This window comes from Callorhinus ursinus, unplaced genomic scaffold, assembly GCF_003265705.2.
Source record: "Callorhinus ursinus isolate GAN/ISIS: 27379988/994484 unplaced genomic scaffold, GSC_fseal_2.0 scaffold1, whole genome shotgun sequence".
Classification (NCBI taxonomy): Eukaryota; Metazoa; Chordata; class Mammalia; order Carnivora; family Otariidae; genus Callorhinus; species Callorhinus ursinus.
The window spans coordinates 140,946,351-140,970,934 of NW_027397063.1; the positions used below are offsets into that span (position 1 = coordinate 140,946,351).

The 24,584-nt window shown below is 48.8% G+C and overlaps 1 protein-coding gene across 3 annotated transcripts in view; it reads left to right on the forward strand.

Annotated features, from left to right (window-relative positions):
- Positions 1-24,584, forward strand: part of SCN10A (sodium voltage-gated channel alpha subunit 10) — a 93,371-nt gene that overhangs the window by 58,820 nt on the left and 9,967 nt on the right. For 2 of the 3 annotated variants that reach the window (XM_025870888.2, XM_025870906.2), the window contains 11 exons: positions 944-1,303; positions 2,815-3,261; positions 4,639-4,779; positions 6,453-6,576; positions 7,632-7,786; positions 10,872-11,045; positions 15,186-15,308; positions 16,565-16,849; positions 17,562-17,615; positions 18,469-18,606; positions 20,963-21,067. In XM_025870888.2, the coding sequence (XP_025726673.2) occupies positions 944-1,303; positions 2,815-3,261; positions 4,639-4,779; positions 6,453-6,576; positions 7,632-7,786; positions 10,872-11,045; positions 15,186-15,308; positions 16,565-16,849; positions 17,562-17,615; positions 18,469-18,606; positions 20,963-21,067 (2,106 nt within the window). The remainder of the gene's footprint in view (positions 1-943; positions 1,304-2,814; positions 3,262-4,638; positions 4,780-6,452; positions 6,577-7,631; positions 7,787-10,871; positions 11,046-15,185; positions 15,309-16,564; positions 16,850-17,561; positions 17,616-18,468; positions 18,607-20,962; positions 21,068-24,584) is intronic. The other variant, XM_025870897.2, reaches the window with a different exon arrangement.

The following is a 24,584-nucleotide window of genomic DNA, read 5'->3' on the forward strand; positions in this document are numbered from 1 at the left end:
GCTTACTGCTGTGTGACTTCTAAACCTACTGTTGCTCTGTTCTGTTCAGCATTGCATCTTAACCCCTAGGCCAGAGCCACACTCCTGTTAGGTGCTCCATAAATACCCATGACAGCAGAACCCAGATATTTCTTTCTAACAAATTAAAGAACCACATAAATGTATTTTTGTAAATGTCTACACGTTTATATGCATAGGGCTTATGCTCCCTTGTGGGACTTAGCACGTTCGGGTTTATAATGAAGGCTCTTTGGATCTTTGCCTATTCTTCGTAACTAAGCCATTAGTTCCATGAGGGCAGGAGGCCACATATCTCTCTCCGTACACCTCACAGGTTCACACAGAGCCAGGCACATGCGTGGCTGACATTCAATGACGTGAGTAGTTTGGTTGGCCAACTAAACAAACATGTGAATCCTGGGTCCATGAAATCATATACTTGCCATTTCAGAGTTGGTGGTGGCAGCAGAAGCTGTCCGTGGCCCCAAGATGAGAAATGCCCTAAGATATGATTCACCAATACCTCTCAAATACAGTGGGTCCTGATCTCCCTGCAGAAGGCTAAGCTTACTTCCGGTCAAAAGCAGGTCATTCTCATTTATTTGTGAGTTCCATCATACCCCCATAGAACAGGCCAACATTCAGGAAGCCTGTGGCTACAGAATAGAATACATAAGGCAAGACCACCACCCCACTATAAAACTCCTGACCGCCACAGTTGTTGAAGCATGTTGGTACATGAGGACCCACAGAAGGCTGGTCATATCTTTGAGTAACTGATGACAGAAAGAAAGGTCTCAAAAAGCAGCTTCCTGGGAGCTCCCCCATCTTAATGAAATGAGCTGCCTTGTGCTCCTCCCTGACCCTCGGTTTCAGGTCAAGACTGGAGATGAAAGGTGATGAAAACTGCAGCCAGGATGTGACAGTCTCTGTTTCTCTGCAGCTGCGGGTCTTCAAGCTGGCCAAGTCTTGGCCAACCTTAAACACGCTCATCAAGATCATCGGGAACTCGGTGGGGGCACTGGGGAACCTCACCATCATCCTGGCCATCATTGTCTTTGTCTTCGCTCTGGTGGGCAAGCAGTTACTCGGGGATAACTACCGGGACAACCGGCATAATATCTCTGCACCCAACGAAGAATGGCCGCGATGGCACATGCACGACTTCTTCCACTCCTTCCTCATTGTCTTCCGGATCCTGTGTGGAGAGTGGATTGAGAACATGTGGGCCTGCATGGAAGTTGGCCAGAAATCTATATGCCTCATCCTTTTCTTGACAGTGATGGTGCTAGGGAACCTGGTGGTAAGTGCTGAGCCCCCCTGAGGGCACTGTCTTGGGGGCCATGGAGGAGACTTCTGGGTTATTCTAAAAAGCTTTGAGGTTGCACATTTTTATGCCCCCATCATGCCTCCTGGACCGTAAGTCTTCAAACTTTGCAAAGTCATGTGGGGCATGTTCTAAGAACTGTCCCTTGGGAGGTTACCTGACTTGCTGGCATGAGCACATAGGAGAGGGGTGGAAAGACCTGTTTAGAATCCCAGCTCTACCACTAGTAAGGCTGGAAGACCTAGCACAAGAGACAATCTCCTCCAGCTTTAATTTCCTTAAAATCAAGAAAATAGTGCTTGCTCATAGGCTTACCCAGGGAATTAAATTACAGGAGATGACATATGCAAATTGCCTAGGCCACAGCAGGAACTCAGTAAATGTTAGCTGTTAGTTGTTGAAGAAAAATTTCCTTCCCCACTCTAGGGGGTCTCAGAAGATATTTTTCTCTAGGGGCATGAAAGCTGACTGGTTTCTCTAAGTGACACAGGTCTTAGCTATGAGCAGGAGGGTGGGCACGATGGGACAAGATGAAAGAGAGAAGCTGGGTCATGGACAACATCCAATGCCACAGCGTCAATAACAAAATCCACTCCCACATTTGGGGGAGCCCCAATTGGCCCAGCACCCCTTCTCTATCCTAGTTGGCCTCTTGCCCTCAGCTTACCCCCACCCACTGTGGTTCTGGGCACTCTTGCTATACCAGCGCTGGCTACTGTAGGGGGACATATGGACCCTCAGAAGCCCCTTTCCTACTGCCCTGAAAGTCAACCAACTTGGATTCTTTTCCTGTAAGAGTTTTACAGACACAAGAAAGCTAAACCAGGAGAGATGAAATAACAAATTCAGACTTTTCAGTCTTTCCCACCCAGTTCATTGGAGCCAGAGATACCTTTCCCCCCCATTCCTGAGTTAGGGGGTTAACAGAAGATCCTTTCTTCCAGGCTGAGCTCAGCATGCCTGCAGAGCTACAGGGGCTCCTAACCCTCAGGCAGGAAGTTTCCCTTTCTGAGCACTTTTACAGCCCTCAGGTAGTTTCCTCTTCACAGCCATTCCAGAAGGGAGGGAGTCCCCACTCCCTGCTCATGGGGGAAGAATATGAAGTTGGAAACAGCAAGGAGATTGCCCAGGATCCCAGAGTGAGGAAAAGAACCCAGGACTTTGGCAGATGACAGTGGTCCCAGGGCAGACCCATATGTATTCCTCTCCGTTATCCCTGAATGTCCTTGGTTCGGCAGGGGTGATCCTTCTCTATGGCAGAAAATGTGCTTCCAAGCCTCGTCCACATGAGGCAGGTCACTTGGGACATCCCCAAGACTCCCCTCAGTGGCTCTCAAAATGTCCATTCCCCCAAGAGGGAAAGCACTTTGGGTGGGCAGGGAGAGGCCCAGGTGTGGTGGTCCTGCCCTCCAGCTGCCAACCTGGCAGACTATGGAGGGACTCAGTTCGTTGGTCGAGCCATCTTTGCTTCCACTCCTTCTCTCCAGGTGCTCAACCTGTTCATCGCCCTGCTGTTGAACTCCTTCAGCGCCGACAACCTTGCAGCTCCAGATGAAGATGGGGAGGTGAACAACCTGCAGGTCGCCCTGGCACGGATCCAGGCTTTTGGCCATCGTACCAGGAAGGCCATTCGCAGCTTCTTCACCAGGCCTTGCCTGCTGCCCTGGCCCAAGACAGAACCCCAGCTGGTGGTGAAGCTCCCACTCTCCAGCTCCAAAGCTGAGAACCACATTGCTGCTGGTGCAGCTGTGGGGAGCCCTGGAGGGCTTCCAGTGTCCAGAAGCCCCAGGGATGACCACAACGATTTCATCACCAATCCTAACATATGGGTCTCTGTGCCCATTGCCGAAGGTGAATCTGACCTCGATGACCTGGAGGAGGATGGTGAAGAGGAACCTCGGAGCTCCCAGCAGGAAGTGATCCCTCAAGGGCAGGTGAGAGTCCTCTCATGGGACAGCCTCAGGGCTGGAGTGACAGGGGCAGAAGGGAAAGTAGAATAAGGAGGTTTTCCAACGTCAGGACTGGCATAGCCTTGATGAGCCCCAGGCAAGCCAAGCACAGGAGCACTTGATGTCAGGAAGCAAATAGCATGCCAAGCTTTCTGGGGGAGGTGGCATTTGAGCAGGGCCTAGAAAAAAGGGTCAGAATTCCCCAGGCAAGCAGAGACCAGGGGCAGCACCTTAGTCCCAGGCCATTTTGACGTTCTTGGGATTGTCTTTCACACAACTGCCCCACTTACTTTGCCCAGCTCGGGCTCTGTGCCTAAGATGCTAACGAGACTCCTCTAAGAACTAACAAGACTCCTCTAAGAACAGATGTTGTCCAAGAACGAGATTTATCTGATCTTCATCAGAAGCCTAGGGAGTCCTGCTCATTAGGTGACTCCTTTATCCAGCTTTTCCTAACAAAGGGTGTCACAGGGAAATGACACTTGTTCTTTTTGGCACCAAAGAACTTAAAGCACATTTAAGCCTTTTGGTAATATACATATTTTTAAATACTTTGTACAGTTCCCTACTACCTTAAGCTGATATATCAACCCTCTTTGATCTCTTCTTGGTACCTCAGGGCATGCACTTCTGCACAGTATGGGAAGGCAGGGGTTCCCGGGAGGTCTGGAGACAGGCAGGGCTGCTGGCCAGGCCACTAAGTGGCTTCAGACAGCTGTGCTTTGAGTCTGTAGCTCTACCACAGCCTTCTCCCCCTGCAGCTGTCACTTCTCTTGTGTCCCAGCAGCTGCTATTATCAGCTGCCATATTTTACATGCCTTTGTATGGGTGACAGCCGAGGGCAGGGCGTCACCATCCCCAGAATAAAGGACATGAACTCTGTGTTGACTGTCTCCACTCAGAGGCATTTTCAGTTACTTTGGGGTTCTTGGAGGACTTCAGATGGCCAAGTTTGCTACCACTCTGACCTCTGGACAAGTAATAATGGTCATGGCTAACATCTATTGAGCCAAGCACTTCATGCCAAGTGTTTTACAAGCATCCATATATTTAGTCATCAAAATCACTGAATAAAGTAGATCTTGCCTTCTCAATTTTGCAGGTGGGAAAAATGGAGATCAGGTTGAATGTATTTACCTAAATCCACATAGCTTGTAAGGAATGGAGCCAAGAATTAAACAGATCTGGTTATAGAGACTCCAGGCTCACTTCCCACAAGCGTGTGTGTGTGCATGCATGTACATATGTTGCAGAGATTAGGTCCTTAGCTCTGGCAGACTATGAGGGGCAAGATGTCTTCAAACTGAGAAGCAGTCAACTGAGGGTGGGCACAGGTGCCCAGATGGGACCCTCTCTCACTAGCAGGAGCAGCTGCAGCAAGTTGGGAGGTCTGAGGGCCACCTGGCACCCAGGAGCCCAGGCTCTGGAATGTCCTCTGAGGCCCTGGCTTCCCACGCAGGTGAGAAGTGGAAAGACGAGGCTGCTGTCCAGGCCCCTGCAGAGGTAGGTATGTGAGCTTCCAGGAGAGGCTGAACAGCCTGCCAGACCCTGCCCGGTGGGATGGTAGGGGCTGGCGGATGGGGCTGCTCAGAAAATGATGTTTCAGAATGCAGTCAACCACATAACCTCACGTCTCATTGTGAGTAGTGTTAAGGTCCGTCCTAACCTCCGGGCTGGTCAGCACAATTTCACTGGAAAGAAGGTGGTTCCACAAGTTGGGGGTAGGGGTTGATGAGGACGAGAGCCTCCACCTCTCTGAGTCTCCTTGTCTTCGTCTCTGAAACTGAATGGTAATGCCTACCTGGTAGGATTCTTTTGAAGCTTAAATGAGATGCTGCTTGTCAAGTGTTCTGTTCTTGCCTGAGATGGAATAAGTGCCCAGAATATGACAGCCAAGCAAAAAGGGAACAAAAGACAATGTGAGCGGAGAAAGTATATTTCTGAGCCAGCAGATGAAAGTCAGAGTCGCTCGGGGGTGAGGAGGTCTTCCCTGTGACTCCCCCCGCCCCCACTCTCTTTTGTCCACATCCTAAATCCTTTTTTCCAGCCCAAAACATTCTGGTGCTCTGGAGAGGCAGTCTGTGTGAGTACTGTACTGACAGCCTTACACAGAGCGGGCAGGAAGCAAAACTGGGGTTTAGGAGTGTCTCACAAGAGCTAAAAGGAAACTTGGTGGTTTCATTACAAATCTTTGAAGAAAACAAGCTACAGGGAAGAGGCATCAAGAAAGATTTAGCATTGTTAATACCACGGCATTAAATTCAGGAATTGAACTTGACACCTAGCCTCTGAGAGCTGACGCCGTGACAGGCACCGGGCTGGGCAAAGATAGGGAAGACATCATTCATGCCCAAAGTTATCACGCCCTTCAGCTTGAGGAATGTCAGCCTCTGGCTGTGTGCCCCTGGGCAGGGATGACCACAGCAGGGTGAGAGGAGAGGGTGGGCTGAGAAGGGGTTGGGGGACCCTGGGGTGAACAGAAACCGCTTGGTTCCTGCTGGGCGAGGATTGCCACCTTCTACACATGGACATCATGTTTCCTTCAGAGCATTCTCAGGATTCCCCTGGCTAGTCGTCTCTACTCGGTGTTTTCAGTACACAGCTGCTGGGTACTGGTTTTGGTTTTGGTTTGGTTTTGTATTTTTTTGTCCACGACCCTGGCCAGGCAGAGAAGGGCCTGACAGTGACAGATGGGGACCCACCCCACCATTTGGGTCCATTAGCCGAGCTATCGGGTTTACTAATATGAGAGCAGCTTCAACTCCTAATTGAATTCATCTGGAGACATTACAGGGTTGGAGCTGCCAGGAGGGCAGCAGGGCTCCTGCAACATTGCTCCGTGATTAAATATTCAGGCCCAGTGAATGCCACGAGTCTTTATGGGGGTAATTATGGTGTCTCGGGCCCTCGCCAGCACTCCATCAGGGGCCTGGAGGTTTAAAGCCTCGCACAGCTAAACCTCTGGGGCTCCGTAGAGAGCATCACTGTTCTGGGCCTCAGCTGGCGAGGCACCAAACACACAAGGATCACTGTGGGGGGCTGGGGGTGGGGCCCGGCCCTGACGGGCTCTCCCTGCATGTTGAAGCCCTTGGCCGGGCAGACCTGTAGAGACCGTGTGCAGACTCACTGGGCCCCTCAGAGAGCCGAGTTCACTGCCCTGGGCTTCTGCCCTGCAGGGAGGGGATGAGACAAGCTCCTCAGAAGGCAGCACAGTGGACTGCCTGGATCCTGAGGAGATCCTGAGGAAGATCCCTGAGCTGGCAAACGGCCTTGAAGAACCAGATGACTGCTTCACCGAAGGTAAAGCGGCGACCACAGGCCTCCTCACGCTGACCTTCCTTTGGGCTGGAATCCCGCTCAACAAAACAAGCTCTCATCCGGGCACCTGTGTGTCCAGGGCCCTGGCCTGGGGTCCACGGGAGACAGACACACAGGGCCCCTTGCTGCCTCCTCCCCAAGCCAGAGGGGCCGGCATCAGACACAAACAGCACGCTTCCAGCAGCCGAGCAGGGCCACGTCAGACGCGGCCACCAGGGCTGGGCCTTCCTCCTCATGCTAGAAAACACCTCAGACTTAAAAACCAGGCCTCTTGAGGCTGAACAGGATAAAGGTGAACACTCTTGTTTGGAGACATAAAGGATGCAGAGGAGGGCCAGGCCACACCTGTGTCCCTCAGTCTTTGGTGTAGCTCTGAAAGGCAGAACAACCATCCATGGCCATGGCACCCTGAACGCACCCCACCTTGTCCTAAAGGCACAACATACATCTTAGTCTGTTTTCCCTCCATGTTTAGAATAGAGAGGCACATTGTGTTCTCACTAGATCTGCCTGCAATAAGGGGATATACATAGAGTTCACACTAGGAAAGTCATTGTGGCTTCAATACTAAAAAATCTATACATTAAAAAGCAACTAACTCTTCCTTGAGTTTCCAGTACTACACAACCCAGGGCTGGACTGGACCCAGGCCCCATCCCAGCCATGCGGTGGCCTCTCAAGTGAGCAAGGACTCAGGACATAGCCCCTCAGACAGCACTAGGCCCAGACCGCACAGCTTGTCAGGCTTCCAGAAATGGGTGGGTATAGAACAGGGGTCACCCATATCCTCTCCAAGAAGGACGATAATCGGGGAGGAGTTGAGAGTGGGGGAGACCAATGGTAGGGAAGAACACCCGAAGGGCAGGATCGAGAGGCTACCTGAGAGGGGTGCAGCTTCTCTCATATTCCAGAGATTTCCTTTCCTATGGAGTGGCAAATAGGTTTCCCAGCAGAGTGCTTTCCCGGCAGGGCTAGAGCAAAAATGCTCCTCCCTCCCCAGGGGGACATCCCTCGCCATCAGTCACCTCTCCCCACAGGCTGTCTTCACCACTGTCCCTGCTGTAAAATGGACGCCAGCAAGTTCCCATGGGCCATGGGCTGGCAGGTGCGCAAGGCCTGCTACCGCATTGTGGAACACAGCTGGTTTGAGAGCTTCATCATCTTCATGATCCTGCTCAGCAGTGGGTCTCTGGTAAGGGGAGGTGGGGTCCCTACCCCAAAGCCCTCCAGATCGCGTCTCGCACAATCCCAAGGCCCTGGAGCTGGAGCAATGAGCTCCCCTGAGTCCTAGCCTGAAAGCCCCCAGCCGACGGCCGGCAGGAGATCTACAGGCCAGCACACGGGCTCTACTTAGCAGCAGGGGAGGGTAGGTTCTTGTGGTCCCGTGTCCCCGCCTGCTAAACCTGGCTGCAAGTATTTCAAGCGGTGAGGGCATGCTTCCCACTTTATAGATGGGGAAACTGACACTCAAAGGGCCTGAGGCATTTGTCCATGTTTACCCAGCTTGTCAGCAGCAAAACCTACCTCTGCCCTCATTTGATCCCAAAGCCCTGGGCTTTCTACCCCCTGGCCTCCCAAACACTGGCCTTCTTTGAAGGCCCAGTGCAAAGACTGCCATCCTTCTGTCTTATCAAGCCACTTGCAAAGGCTATTACTCGTTCAAAGCTCACAGCAAATCATTGTATCAGCACTTCTCAAAATGTAATTACCTGGGGAGCTTGTTAAAAGGCAGATTCTGAATCAGATCTGGGGTGGGGCCTGAGAATTGGCATTTCCAACAAGCTCCAAAGACCACACTTTAAATAACAAGGCCTTACAGGCATAGAAATTCTGACTTAGGAGCCACTTCCTTAGCCCCTTGCTGAATGGTCAGCTTTGTAGGACAAGGAAGGATGCTTCTGATTGCGCCATGGCTTATGCTCCCTGCACAATCTCAACTAATCTTCCCAGTGGACCAAGGCAGCTGTAGACACAGGAAGGGACTCATCATCCCCAGTTGTCTGCCTCTTATGGGATGAGGAAGGCACAGCCCAAAGACATGAAGGGGCCTGCCTGGGGTCCCAACTAATTAGTTAAAAGGAAGACGAGAAGCCCTCACTCCTGACTCATGGCTCCAAGTGTTTTCACTTGTTTTGCTCTTCATGTGTCATTTACTCCCTAAAAACAATCTACTGGATATCTGGCCACCTACTTAAACACCAGATTTCCCAGGAAGGGTGCCCAAACCGCTCCGTGTATGGCCCACATGATCTGGGGTGGGGGTGGCCAGGCGGGCAATGGCACTAGGCCAAGGGCGAAGAGAGTCTCTGGGAACAGGGCTGCTCTGCCACCAAGGGGGAGGGGGAAGGGGGTGGCAGCATCTGAAGGGGCCCACTGCTGGGCAGAGGGCGGCGATTGTCCCCAGCCCTAACTGGCTCTGTATAGCTCTGGTGCTCCGGGCACATCGCCAGGCAAGAGGGGGCTGGGTGCTGATTTCTCCCTCCCCTCCCCTCTTTCCTGTCCTGCTTGATGAGGACAATAGTCCCATCTGCTGTTGACAAGGTGCTTCCCTCATTACCTCCTCCTCTCCTGTCTTTCCCCATGGGCCTCCTCTCCTCATTTCTCTTCTCCATGCTCCCCTGCTCCTTCCTTTCTCTCTGTTCCCCTACTCCACTCACCCCAGCTGCTCCCCTCCCTCCCAGCAGGGGGCACAGATCCGGCACCAGCTGCTGGGCCCTCACCTCCCCATCTCCTTCCCCAAGGGACTGAACAGGCTGGCACCAAATTTAGTCTTCCTTATGCTTTTTACTTTGAGTACTTTAAAAAAAAAAAAAAACATGAGTTTTCATCTGACAAAGTAAAGTGCAAGAAAAAAAAACCTTGGAAATTATGGGAAGATGCAAAGAAAAAATATCACCCATTTTCCTATCACTCAAAGAGAATCTCACTTTGAAAACATTTTGGTATACTTCCTTCCCATCTTTCTTATGCATATAATACATAAATATTACAAAACTGAAACCACATTTATGCATTCTGTAATTTCTCAGTAAATTCTCACAGTAAATATACTCCTACTATCTGACTTAGCCACTGCAGTGCGTTCCATTACGAGAATGCACCACCATTTATGTAAATAATGCCGGTGTTTCCTTCAAATAAGCATTGAATAGCCTGTGTCGACTCCTTTGAGGACATTCGCTTCTTTCCTGTCTTGGGTCTGATTAGAAGCAGAATCTGAAGCAGGGATTCTTGGGCAAGCTGCTTGTGGAGGGCGTGCTCTGAGTTGGAGCCTGTGAGGGAGGCAGGACCAGGAGAGGACCGGCTGCTAAAAGATGCAGATCCCACGAAGTCCACCTCAGCCTGATGTTGCAGGACTATGGAGCATAAAGACTGTCACAGAGCGGTCCCACCTTGAGGCAAAGGGGGCAGTCACTGGCTACGGCTGCCCCCAGACCAGGCATTTAACCTCCTAGGCATTTCTGCAGGTGGAGGCAGTTCCCCTCAGCTCAGGGAGGTCCTCAGGAAAAGGGGGCATCCGCCAGCTGATAGCAGCTAACATCGCAGCAGCTGGGGGATAGCTCCCTGGCCCCTCCAAGGGCATCTGGGGGGGGGGGGCACTAAGAACATCCAGGGTCCTTAGGCTAAATTTGTGAAGGTGGAATTGCTGGGTTCCTGAAACCTTTGAGTCCTCTTGCCAAATTGGTCTTCCAAAAGACTGGACTGGTTTTGAGCCCCCGGTCAGGTATGAGAGGAGCGACCTCCCCACAGCCACAGCAACCCTGGCCTTGCCTTCGTTCTTTTCTATCTTTACCAATCTCATGAGAGAAAAATGGTATCGTCTTTTCCTTAATTACCAGTGAGATAGAACATTCTTTTTCAGAGGTTCATGGGCAGTTCTTACTTTCATTTTTTGGGAACTGCCTGTGAACATCCTTTGATGCTTTTATTTTTAAACCAAGTTGCTGTTAGGATCCCTTTGGTTCACTTCCAAACCTCAATTTGAGGTTTCCTTTCTCCCTTGCTTTCAGCTCCCCTGCAAAGAGTGAGCCAGGCTGCAGGCCCCATTGGCTCTAGGGGGTCCTGGTTTGTATGTCACAGTGCATCTTCCACTATCCCTCTGAGCCCCCCCACACACACACATACTCTAAGCGGAGAAAACAAAATGATACAGGCAAGCTGGTTCCCAAAGCCCTCCCAGGGGCTGAGGGCAGGGCTGGTAGGGTCCTTCCCTATCACTGGGCACCAGGGCTGCGGGTCCAGGCAGATGACCATTCGGCTCCCTTTCTTCCTTCCAGGCCTTTGAAGACCATCACCTTGACCAGAAGCCCACAGTGAAGGCTTTGCTGGAATATACTGACAGGGTGTTTACATTTATCTTTGTATTCGAGATGCTGCTCAAATGGGTGGCCTATGGCTTCAAAAATTACTTCACCAATGCCTGGTGCTGGCTGGACTTCCTCATTGTGAACGTGAGTGGCTCATTGGCACACATGGGGTTTGGGGTCCTCACATCTGATGGATGGCTGCAGCTAGCACCAAGGAAGCTGTGGCCTCGCCTCATGGGCCACTCCAAAGTCTTGAGCACTTAGCAAGGTCTCTGAGAATAGCCTGCACACTGGTGAATGGTAAGATCAGACAGTACACAATTCTGGCACAGTGGTGACGCTCAGGTGAGTCCTCGGTTCCTAGGCCTCCGTCCAGAAAGACCACTGACTGCCTTCTGTATTTTATATCCAAAGCAAGATGACATGTGAGGCTCTCAAGGGTCTTATGACCTTGCATCCCTTGATAGAGCCTCTGGACTGAGGGGAGCCGAGGACTGCACAGCCCAGAGACTCTTCACACCTGCTGATTCAGTGGTCCTCAGCCCTGGCTTTACTTTAGAATCACCTGGGGACCTCTTAAAAATACAATGAACCAACACTGCTCCTCTCGGAGATTCAGATCTCTCCAGTCCTAGGAGGAGCCCAGGCATCAGTATCTTATAAAAGCTCCCGGGCATTGTCCAATATGTGTGCAGCCAGATTGAGAATCAGTGAGCTTGCCCAACCAGCTTCTCCCCAGTGGCACTAAAAGGGACAGAGGGTCCCTTTGGAGAGATGCTGAGTTGAAGCACATGTGTTCAGACTCACACTAACCTGGGGCCACTTACCACTGCACAAGGGGATTGACCAAGTGCCTCTCCTCACTGCTGTGAGGAGACCATCCTCAATGAAACCTCCTAAGACCCTTCCTAGCCCCCAAAAGCCAGGAGAGATCTCTCCCTCATCCTGCCCATGACCATTCTCTACCTCTGTCCAGGTCTTTGCCCTCTTGGCTTTGCAGGATGGCTGCCCGAGTTATTTGCTCACTGTGGCACAGCTGAGGGTCCCCACAGGCAGGGGGAGGTTCATGCTGTGTTTGTCTCTGCCTCCCACACTCCAGCAGCCAACCAGGACCAATGTCTGCACATCAGAGGTGTCAGGAAATGGGTCTGTATTCAGTGCTCACCTCCTGAAGCTGGACGGGGTCCAGTACAGAACATTCTGTCCAGCCTCCTGTCCTGGCAGGTCCCCCACAGCAGGTCTGTGTACTCAATTCTCTTCTTTCCTGATACCAAAGTGCTGGCAGCATCGGGATTGTATGTAGCTGCAGACCGCTTTTTTAATCCCCGTATCACAGGGATTAGCTGTGAGGCCTGAAATCTGAGTCACAGGTGTTAACTTTGTGCATATAAAATAATCATTCATAAATGAAGGAAAAGTGTTTTATTCTGGCTTCACACCCCTGTTAGGGGCACAGTCGCTCTTACCTACATACGTCTCACTTGTTTAAGTCCTGATCACCATAAATGCTCACCCTCTCATTCCATCCATCTTCCTCCTAATTCTTCCTCTGATCATTCATCCTTCCTTCCACATATCCTTCCTTCCATCTACCCACTCATTGACCCTTCCTTTTTCCCTTCTTCTAAACATCCATTCATCTTTACTGCTTCCATCTATCCCGTCAGTCCTCTCCTTCCTTCCGTCCATTCTCATTTTTCTTTCTCTCTTCTCTTCTGCCTAACCATTCATCTTAACCTTCCTTTCATCTATCTATCAGCTGGTCCTGAATCCTTCTATCTTTCCAGCTTTTGGTCCACCTTTCTGACTATTCAGTCATCTAACCCTCCATTCACTCTTTCATGCACCTTTGATCCAAGCAACCTCCTAGCCATTCATTCTTCTGTCTTCCCATTTTTCCTTTAATCATCCTCCTATCCTTCTTTCTTTTTTAAAAGATTTTATTTATTTATCTGAGAGAGAGAGTGCATGCACAAGACGGGGGAGAGACAGAGGGAGAAGGAGAAGCAGACTCCTTGCTGAGCAGGGAGCCCAACATGTGGCTCCATCCCAGGACCCCAGAATAACCTGAGCCAAAGGCAGGCCCATAACTGACTGGGCCACCCAGATGCCCCCATCTTTCCTTCCTTCCACCCATCTGCCCGTTCATCTCTTTTCCTTCCACTCCTCCACCTAACCAATCAACCTTCCATCCATTCTCAAATCTCTTCCATTCATTCATGCTACCCAACTCTCTTTCCATTCATACATCAATCATTTTATCCAGCCATCCATTCTTCTCCCTTTCAGCCATTCCATCCATCCACTGTGTTATGCTTCCATATTTTATCCTTCTTCTTTCTTTCATCCTTCCTTTCAACTCTCTGTCCTATATCCATCTTTGTGTCCGTTTAATCCATGATTCTATTCAACCATCCTTTCATCCACCTTCCTTCTTTCTCTCCTTCCTCTCATCCATCCCAACATGCTTCTATCTTTTCTTAAATTTATCAAATGTTTATTTATGACTACTGAATATAAGATTGTCTTATGAAATGCTCTGGAAGAGGCAGAAGCCAAGAAACAAAAACTCCCTGTCTCCAGGAGTTTGTGCTATAATCTTTCAGCAGATCAGACACACAAAGAGAAATAAACCTATTATAAGGGGGGATGTAGTGAGCACTGCTGAAAATAATTAGTGTCTTAGGGACACAGAGACATAAGCCTGTGGGGGTGAGGTAGTTGGGAAGGCTTCATATAAGAAATGACATTAAATGTGGGGCTTAAAATGAGCAGGAGCATTGAGGTGCAAAGAGGACTGGGGGGGGCAATTTTAATTAAAAGATGACCCTGAGCAAAAGTACAGACACAGGTATGTTTAAGGAACAATTTTATTTGGGTAGAAAATATGAGTGAAACATGGCTGAAAAAGCAGTCTGCAGCCACATAACACAGGCTAAGGAATCCGGAACTTAACCTGAGGGTGATAAAGCACCAGTGAAGTCTGGGAGTGAGAGACACACATGATTATAATCAAATTTGCATTGGAGAATGGATGTAGTACTACAGACCAGTTGGGAGGCTAGTAGCCCAAGCAGAGGGAGTGGATCTGGGCTTGGGTGGAGGGCTTTGATGGAGAGACCCCAGACCCTGATTGCTCCAACTATAGATTTTTCACATGAGGCAGCTTTCCCAGGAGGCTGAACAAAAGACTGAATAGGGTCCAGCATGAAACTGGCCCCAAACCTCCCCACCTTCTGTCAGCCAGACTGCTAGGTGCCACCTGCTGGTGTCTGGAGTCCTACATGGATGAAGAAAGGTGTTTCTTTTTTTGTTTTTTGTTTTTCCATTCCAGTTCTTTGTCCTGGTGGAATAAGCCGCCCATTCAGAGAATAGACATTGTTTGAGGCTCTAGCATCCAAATGTAGACCCCTTTCTTTCTGAAGGTCTGGTGTACCTCCTCACCTAGTTGCCAGGATAGGCTAAGCCTGAATTCAGGTGCAGTTGGGACCTTCCAGGATTGGGTCACAGTCTCCAGCAAGCCAAGCCCATGTGTATGGTAACACCCCGGCACCTTCAAAGTTCCCGGAAGGTGTGAGCATTTGTCCATGTCAATTTGTGTCCTTCACAGTCCTTGGTCCAACACTTTAAAAGAAGACCAACAGGGAATCACAACCCAGTTATTATATCTCAGCCATCTGTCAAAGCTGGATTTCATGAACCCATGCCACTCACTCTTCCTTTGACGCCCTCATTTTATACAGGGGGAAAATATGACCTGGACTAGCAAAGTACTGACCCAAAACCACACAAAAAAATCAGGAGTTGAGAGGGAACTAGACCCCACTGAGAGCAGGACTCTTTGCCCTCCACTTTTATGAGCTAATACAATTGAGACTCACTTTGCGTTCTTCAAAATAGACTTTCAGCATAACCCCCATGAAGGAAATCATCTCTCCAAGTCTCTGAAAATCAGAGTTTCAAGCCTGTTGAAGTCTGGCTGGTGCCTCTGGAGGGGAAAAGGAGGGCTGATATAATACATTGGGAGCTTGACCACCTACACACCTCAACATGGTGATGTGGAAGACTGAGGTTTTCTTTCCCAGAGGTTCAGAGAAGTGATGAATGAAATCTTTAATAAGGGAAAGAGACTGAACTCTCTCTAGACCTTTCACTGGAGTTCAAAATAAGATGGAAGCCAGGATGATGGCTTGGACAGGGTAGAGCATAGGAGGGATTCCCTGTCTCCTTCTACCAGTAACTTCTGGAACCTAGTGTAATGCTTTTCTCTCTGCCTGCACTCAGATCTCCCTGACAAGCCTTATAGCGAAAATCCTGCAGTATTCTGATGTGGCATCCATCAAAGCCCTTCGGACCCTCCGTGCCCTGAGGCCCCTGCGGGCTCTGTCTCGATTCGAAGGCATGCGGGTAAGACCTATCTCCAAACTGCTCTGGTCTGCAGCATTTGGTACCCTTCCCCCGTCCCACACCTTCCATGCTCCTGAACCTGAGCTCTGGACCTACCCTAACAGGTGGGCTCTGGGTCCTCGCTTCCCGCTGGGATTTTGGTGGTGCTGCCGTGTCCTAATGCTCTGGTTTTCCTTCGTGTCCCTTTATGAGCACTCTTTCCCTTCTCAACTCAAATATCATGTCTATCAACACTCAGACTCACACTTTCCTGCTCATAGTGAAGTGATCCTGCTTCAACATCTCTTACCTCCATCTCCCCACCCTGCCTATTGTCCTTTTTGCCAAAATCTCCAGAACAACCCAAACCCTTCATTTTCCCAAGACAAATGAGCCTTTCCTCTGACACTCCATTTAAAGGTGGTGGCACCATCAGCTCCAGCACATGGCCACCATCCGCTGGAATGCATCCTCTCCAACACAACGTAGTCATGAGGTCCTATGGATTCTTCCCTTTCATCCACCCCTTTCCTTGCCCATCACTGTCACCTCCACCTTGCCCTCACTCTCTTCCTCACAATGGAATGCTCACAAGCCAGGCCCTTGAATTACTGGGGTGGGGGGCAAGGGACTGTTAATTTGTCCCCCTCCCCTTCTTAATTACAAAAGGCTCCAGGTACTAAAAATGAGGTTTTGCTTTCTTCCACCATTGACTCAAAGAAGACATTCTATCTTCAAAAATAAAAGTGGACTTTAAAAATTCACTTGTGCCTTCACAAACACTAGGAACTTATGACTGAAATAGTTTGAAATTTGTTTTATTTTATCTCTAGTTTGCTGCTTTACAAATAAGCAAGTTTGTGAATATGGATTTCAATTTTCACTGATTCTTGACTAAGGCATACCTTGAACTATATTTTTAAAAGTCCCTTTAAAATAGTATTTAAGAAGAATAAAGCAAGGTCCTAGAAGTCTGTATGTGCAAGCACAACACACATACTCATACCCCTAAAAAAGCATGTGTGTACTATAAGTTCATCCATCTTCTCAATCCTGGGAAAATACCCTAAAACCTGCCCAGAATGTTTAGGGAGAAGATCGAAACCCATCTTCAGCTGCCCAGTATCTCTCAGTCTTCTGAGTCTGAATTATTGCCCTAATTAACCCACTTCTCTTGCTGCTTCCAAAGGCCACTGGCTCATGAAGCAGATTGAGTGTAGACAGAAGTGGGATCCAGCAAGAAGGGTTCCAGATCCTTTTGCATTCCCCCCGCACAGGTGGTGGTAGATGCCCTGGTGGGTGCCATCCCATCCATCATGAATGTCCTCCTCGTCTGCCTCATCTTCTGGCTCATCTTCAGCATCATGGGTGTGAACTTCTTTGCGGGGAAGTTTGGGCGGTGCATCAACAAAACCAATGAATACCTTTCTCTTGTGCCTTTGTCTATTGTGAATAACATATCTGACTGTAAAGATCAGAACCACACTGGCAGCTTCTTCTGGGTCAACGTGAAAGTCAACTTTGATAATGTTGCAATGGGTTACCTAGCACTTCTGCAGGTGGTAAGTCTGGAGATCAACCATGTCTCTTCCTTTGGCTACTTGATAATGTAGAGGGTCTGGTGTCTTCCAGAAGTTGCTATGTAGAGACTTTGCAAGGGGTAGCAATCAGTGTGAGCTGAAGTCACTACCTCTTCCTACAGACTAGCATGAGGCTAAAGGACCTTACCCATGAAAGCAATGTCACAGTGGTACAATTAGACAAGTGTGGGCTGGCAGCATAGAATAAAGGGATGAACCTGCAGTGCAGTTGTATCAGGTGATGACTTAGAATTCACTATTTGTACAAAACAGACATGATATAGCCACCTGTTCAGTCTTCTACTACAGATCCTCTCCTAGACAGTAATAAATTGTATTACAGGTCTATTATAATGAAAGAGAGTGCTGGTGGTGATGACAGGCAAACACATTCACACTCCCATTCATCCATACCTTGCCTCCATCCAGTCAGGTGTTGATGCAATTGCTTATACATTTGTCATGCAGTTACCCACACCTTCCTACATCCCACTGTTTGTTCATGCATTGGTTCAACAAATAATCCCTGAGTAGCTGTGGTGGGCCAGGCGCTGTGCTTAGCCCTGGCAGATATAGAGAACTGCCTCCAGGGGGGCCCATGCTCTGTGAGAAAAACAGACAAATAAGTGAATCAAAACAGAGTTCAGTGTAGACAATGCGCAGACACTGAGTGGCCTCTGCTCCTTGTTCCTAGGCAACCTTTAAAGGCTGGATGGACATCATGTATGCAGCTGTTGATGCCCGAGATGTGAGTCTCAGCCTGCTGTGCCTACTGCCTTCCCTTCGGTGCATCCCACTCATATCAGTCTATTTGAAATGGACTGAAGGTGGCTTTGGTACCAGAAAAAGCAGTCCCCTGACAGCCTGGCTTTATCCCTCCCTAGAGCAGTGTCCAGCTGGCCCTCTATTGAATGTTTAAGCCAACCTCACCTGTTTCCCTACCAGGCACACTCCCCAGGCTTTTCAAGTTCTCCTGCTCACCATTGAGGAAAATATCAGATAACATCTCCAGGACTGTGTGTGAGGGCATTCCCTGGGCAGAGGGAGGAGTAGGGTGGTGGCTACAACAAGGGTATGTCATGGCAGCAGGGCGAGGAGATGGGTGCTGTTGAGGAAAGACCCTTTGCTGCCGTGGCAGAGCTGATGCCCTGCTCCAGTCCCCTCAGCCCACCTCTTGAGTTCACTCCCATGCTGTGCTTCTGATTCTTTGAGACTTGACTTTCTTCAGTGCATCAGAGCTTGCTCAGCAGCCCCTCCCCCAAGGGTGGGGGATTGAATGTCCACAGGGGCAACCCTCACAGATAAGTTTGGGAAGTCTATAGATAAATGCTCCAGCTTCCCAATCCCTTAGAGGTACAATTCTGAGGTGCATTCTACACAATTCATTGGAGAACCCCAACAGGATGGACCGTCAGTTGCCCCGCAATGATGGCCTGCTTATCAACACCCTCTTTGGCTTTTCTTCTGCTTACCCTCCCCCTCCCTCAGTCCTGCTTCCTGACTCCTGAATAAACCACCCACCCATACCCAGGTTCTTGTCTCAGGGATGAACACAAACATACACCCACCTGCTCCTCATGTTTCACCTTGTCTGTTCACAGGTAAACTTGCAGCCCAAGTGGGAGGACAATGTGTACATGTACTTGTACTTCGTCATCTTCATCATTTTTGGCGGCTTCTTCACACTCAATCTTTTCGTTGGGGTCATAATTGACAACTTCAATCAACAGAAAAAAAAGATAAGTGGGGCTCAGGTGTTTCCACGAATCTTCCACTCCCTATCCCCTGGCTTCATAACTAAAGCCAACACTATTCCTAGCCCTCACATCTGACCAGGAGCCCAGTTTTGGCCTTTAACACCAATACCCACCTTTGCACCCTGATTGCAGCCCTCACCCCTGCCTGGTGTCCTGGGCTGCTGCTGGAAGAGTTGCATTTCTCTGTGTCAACAACATCCCTGATTCTGTCCGGGTCCCCTTCCACTCTCCCAGAGTGCCCAAAGGTCTTCCCAGCTGGAACCAGGTGTGCTGGGTATATCCCAGGTGACCTTCGGAAAACATCAACAGGGAAAGAAAGGGCTCCAGCACTTTCTGCCTCTGTCTGGAGCTCTGACCCCCAGAAGCACTGGGTCAGGAGGCCTTGGCAAGGGCTAGAGCTCCAGTGTTGGCAGAATCCCAACCCTTCTTGGGATGGGGAGGAAGACCCTTGCCTCCATGGATCCTGACTCTGATGAAGAGGAACCGAATCCCAGATAACCTTTCATATTTACATTAAAATATTAGGGCATTAAAGGTGTAAAATGCTTTTTTGTTACCTGTATTAATCCTTTCATTTAACACCCTCCATTCCTTTGAGGTAGATAAAGCACCACTTTGGACTAATGTAAGCTGAGATCCAGAGGAAAAAACAGGGTCATATGGATAAGTCACATAGCATAGTACTGAGAGCCCAGCATTGGTTTTGGCATCATACAAACCTGGGCTTGCATTCCCAACTCAGCCACTCACTAGATAGCTGACCCTGGCAATTTCTAAAAAATCTTTCTCATCCATTCAATGGAGTTAATAATACTCATAGGATTCTGGTGAGGGGAAAGTAAAAACCTGTACAAGAAGCACCTAGTTTAGGGGTGCCTGGGTAGCTCAGTCAGTTAAGTGTCTGCCTTCATCTAAGGTCATGATCTCAGGGTTCTGGGATTGAGCCCTGAGTTGGGCTCCCCACTCAGCAGAGATTCTGCTTCTCCTTCTCCCTCTGCCCCTCCCCCTGCTCTCTCTCTCTCTCTCTTTCTTGCGCCCGCGCGTGCGCTCTTGCTCTCGCTTTCTCTCACTCTCTCTCTCTCAAATAAATAAATAAAAACATTAATAAATAAAAGAAGCACCTAGTTTAGGACTGAGCTACTAAACTATTATAATTTAAAATAAATGTCTAATGGCATAGGCCTCCCACCTATAGAAAGTCCTTGGCCAGAGTTCTGGGCATAAGAAGTGGGCAGCCCTTCTCTACCCCAGAGGGGCTCAGCAAGACAGCTGTGAAGTGCTGATCAATGTCATCAGCACCCTAGAAGGCTCTGAGACCATTCAAGCAATCCCTTCTCCCATTTTATAGATGAGGAAATTGAGTAAGACCTTGACAGGGAGTTGGCCATGTTAGGTGATAGAATGAGATAAGCCAGTGATGAAGTTGGGGAGGGGGAACTATATTTGCTGACTCCTTGCCCAGAATTTTCAGTGTGGCTCCACCCAGTGCTCGCAACCCTCTGCCCCTGCCCCACTGAGATGTCTCTCCCTGGAGGCTCTCTGTATCCACAGATTTTCTAAAATCTCCTCTCAAATCCCAGAGATCTCAGCCCATTTCCTGAGCATTTGCAGTGAACTCAGTTACACAAACATGCTATGGAAATGGGAAGAATTCAAATTATGCCAGGAAGTGAAAAGTGAGGGGTTGGAAGGAGGTCTAGAGGGTCCTCAAAGAAAACCCAAAACTAAGGGAGGAAGGCATTTTCGATGGTGGAAATTCTGGCACTCTAACAATAGAGGCAATGCAAATGGCAGGACCTCAAGAGAGCCAATGAAGAGTTCTCCCAAGACCCTTGGATAAGGCAGGAACTGTCCTTAGCTCCTCCTCACCAGGAAGGGGTCAAGGGTCTGGATCTCAAGGTCTTTGCTGCAGAAGGCCCTGAGGGAAACTCCTGCCCCTGACAGGAACTATGCTTCCAGAAGCCCAGTGGATTTGACTAAAATGATCAGGCTGGATGCAAGGCTCAGATTTAAACTGATATTTACCTTCCCCTTAGGTTCTGCTCCCAAATTCTTCCCACCCTCTGCCCAAGCAGCACCTCTGGGTTCCTGCCAAAGAGAAACAAACAGGCTTTGTTCCAGAGACTCAGGCAGGGAGTCAGAGCTGAAGCTCAGTCCCACCCACTCTGTCACTGGTTGTGGCACCTGGGCAGGACACTGCTTGATTCTGGCCTTGACATTTCTTTCTGCAGAAAAGGGAGAAGGTGGAGATGTTCTTCTTCTCCAGCATGCTCTGATTTTGGTATCCCTGGGAGTTCTTGTTGCTTTAATAACAGTGGTATGTTATCCTTTCCTGTACCTAGGGGGCCAGGACATCTTCATGACAGAGGAGCAAAAGAAGTACTACAATGCCATGAAGAAGCTGGGCTCCAAGAAGCCCCAGAAGCCTATCCCACGACCCCTGGTGAGCCCCAGAGCTTCCCTGAAGCAGAGTGTGTCTGGAAATCCAACCAATAGCTTATGCCTATGGTGGGTAGGGGTTAGCCAGCACTCTCTGTGAAGGGGGAAATCTGGGTTGAATTTGGGGATGACATAATGAGAGTTCCCAGGCCCAAGGAAGGAGAAGTCTAAAAGAAGAAACTCTGGTCTTCTGGAGTGTATATATCTCCCACAGGTACTCCAGATAGACCTGTTTAGGGAAGTACTGAGTTCCCCAACCAGTTTAAGTTTAAATCACAGGATTGAAGGTTAGGCTAAATGATACTAAAGGTGGTAAGAGCCCTGAGATGAAGTGTTTGTGTGGTTATGCATCATGATCTAGGTTGCAGTAAATCTCCAGCCTCACCCTACATTCCACACCATGCCTACAGTAGACAGGAAATGGACAAAACCCAAGCCCCTGGGATCCTGGCCCCTGGGATCCTGGCCAGTCATAGTCATGGTCAATAGGAACCAAAAGTTATCCCATTATTGTGTTTAAAGATTGACCAAAACTTAGAGCTATACTCGTTTGATTCCTTTATTCACAAAAACCCTAAGAGACATGCCCTTTTATTCCCCCATGAAATGTAACACTCAAACCTTATGTATTATCACCTAAGTTCTTCTCAGTCTTTCTCAGTGGAAAATGTCAAACCTCTAGTTGGCCTCTGCTGAGAGTGGATGAACAGGTTTGAGAGTGGGAGTATTGCTATGTAGGAAATGTACAATGGAAATTCTTCCAAGAATTTCTGAGCCATCAGAATGGAATTGACATCTTGTCCATTTACGTAACCTTTCTGTGGTTAAGATGCAGTATCTGTGAAGAAAACTACAGGTGCTGTCTAGGACACTATGCCATTAGGCCCCACCACCACCACTACCAGGGCAAAGCCTAAGGACCTATAACAAAGGAGAGGACCTTTCCCTAGAATTAGGGAAACATATATTCTGTTGGTCAAGGCATTAGGATTTCTAAATCAAGGCATGGGGTTTGTCTAAGTTACTAAAAACTTCATGAGCACATAGTCTTGAAAACATTTACGGGAGAAAAAAAATGCTATGACCTTTGGATATACTTTACTTGGAAACAGTGGTCATAAATGTATCACTGTGCTCAATTCTGATAAGAGGTGTTATAATGAGGGGTGATAGGACGTTCACACCTCTGTAGGGGCAGAGATTTCCTTCCAAATCCCCCATCAGATCAAGATAACTGAGGTTGAGTGAGCCCTAAGGCTCAGGGAGTACCCCTCTGTCAGCCAGTCTAATGGGCAGGAACAGGCTCAGAATTAAAAGATGTAGGTAAATGGCTGAGTCCAACCAATCAGCATCAAGTCAGGGGAGGAGGATCCTGAGACTTACAGAGAAACAAGCAGCTGAGTCCCTGCTGGCCTTCACTGGTGGCTGGACTGATGCTGAATCTACTCCTGAACCGGACACTAAGGAGTCTGTGCTAGGGACATCCCTTGGCAAAATCATGGCAATTGTTAATACCTTGCCCTACACACTGCTCAGTCTCTCTATAACATCTCAGATTCTCCTCTTTTATCAACTAACCCCACAGGCCACCATAGCTTCCTCCTCTCAAGGAGGACAATTTCACTGGGATAGGATGAACTGCATTTCAAAAAGTGACACTGGAGAGGACACTATCTTAATACAAAGGTAGGAACCTAATGTTGAAATTCCAGGCACTACAGTAGGAGTGGAAGTCAATGGTTGGGCAGGAAGACCTATGACAAAATCACCATTTCTCCTAATCAAGCCATAACCAAGACCCTCCAAGGATGGCAATGGGGGAGGCCCACCACATAGATAAGGGAAGTGAGACCTCACAGCCCAACTGTGTTTCTGAGATTCATCATCCCTTTGGATGGGAAGGGGTGTATTACTAATTAACTATCAATACTGTACTAGCTTTAGTGGAGGAATGTGGCTCTCTCCTTAATACTCTATTCCTAGCATAACCAACACTTTTTTTCCCTTTGTTCCCCTTATCATAGCCGAGGCAAGGCTGGAACATTTAAACAAGACTTTGAAGTCTTAGGGGTCCCAAAGGACCCTATGCATCTGATTAGCAGAGCAGGGGCCCAAGCAGCAACTGCATTTGGCTCATCTCCAGGGCCTACAAATCTTGGCCCATCCTTGCTCCTGGCCAGTATCCATATGGCAGGCAATATCTTGGCACCCACCACCCAGTGGGACAAGCCTGATCATCTGCCTTCCTCAAAGTCCAGAACCAAGAAAGAAACACAAGGAAAACGAGAAATTTCCACTCCTACCTAAGATTCATCTTCCCAGATCCAGCTCGCTTTTCACTAGATTATTGGCACTGGAATGCTCATCTTCTTCCCTTAGCAGTCCCAACAGGTTGAGCTGGTCAGATAAGCTGAGCATTGACACAGGAATTCTGCCCCACAGATTCATGGGTGCCATTTCACAGCAGGACCAACCTGGAATACACACACACACACACACACACACACACACACACACACACACACACACACTCCTCCTCACCACTGGCATAGCTCAAGTTCTAAATTGTATGCTTCATCCATAGCAAAGACTACAGCTTCCACAAGACTGGGAAATTTTATTCTATAACATTCCCTGCTATAGAAATTACTAAAAGCAGGTTTCATATACTTCACTTTATAGGAAAATAATAGGCTCTAGAATATCACATCATCAGTCACTCACTTCATCATCTCTGAGAGCACTGAGGGTTGCAAAGAAATGAACCCTGCTCACAGGTTAAGCCAAGAGCAGCCAGCAAGCTGCTCCATTCCCCAGCATCCAAATATCCAGGGCAAACTCAATGCCTACAACTTAGTAATGTTGTCACCTGCTCTGTTTAATTAACGGTTGTGTGGTCACGAACGGCCCTTTATTTTTTCACCATTTTCAGTGATGAAATGGAAGTTATTGGTGGTTCTTCAATACCCCTCCCACTCCAGAAAAGACATGGGCCAGCAGTTATGCCCAGAGCCAGACCAGACCCACTTGGGTCTGATTCTTTGCTCTAACCCACAGGATAGCAACTTCTCCCCACCAGGAAACAGAAAGCAAGACCCAGCGTCTGTCACAGCCCTTCTCCCCCATGTCTGCTTTGCAGCTCCTGTGAGCTCCCTGATGAGACTCATGACAGGGTCCTCTCTGCCTCCACTCATGCAGAGCCCAGCACATAGTATACATTCAGTAAGTGCCTGTTGTATACAATAGAGTGGCCTTCTAATTTTATTTGAGGTGTGGGTAGTTCAGAGCTGTCCATTCTGTTATCCATTCATTCATCTATTTATTGAGCATCTATTGCATGCCAGATACTCTGCAGACACTGGGGATAGAGCAGTGAGCAACACATACAAAGTTCCTGCCCTCAAAGAGACTATAGTCCTGTGACATTGGGAAAAAATGGGTGTTATACACAAACAATGAATCATGGAACACTACATCAAAAACTAATGATGTACTTAATGGTGACTAACATAACATGATAA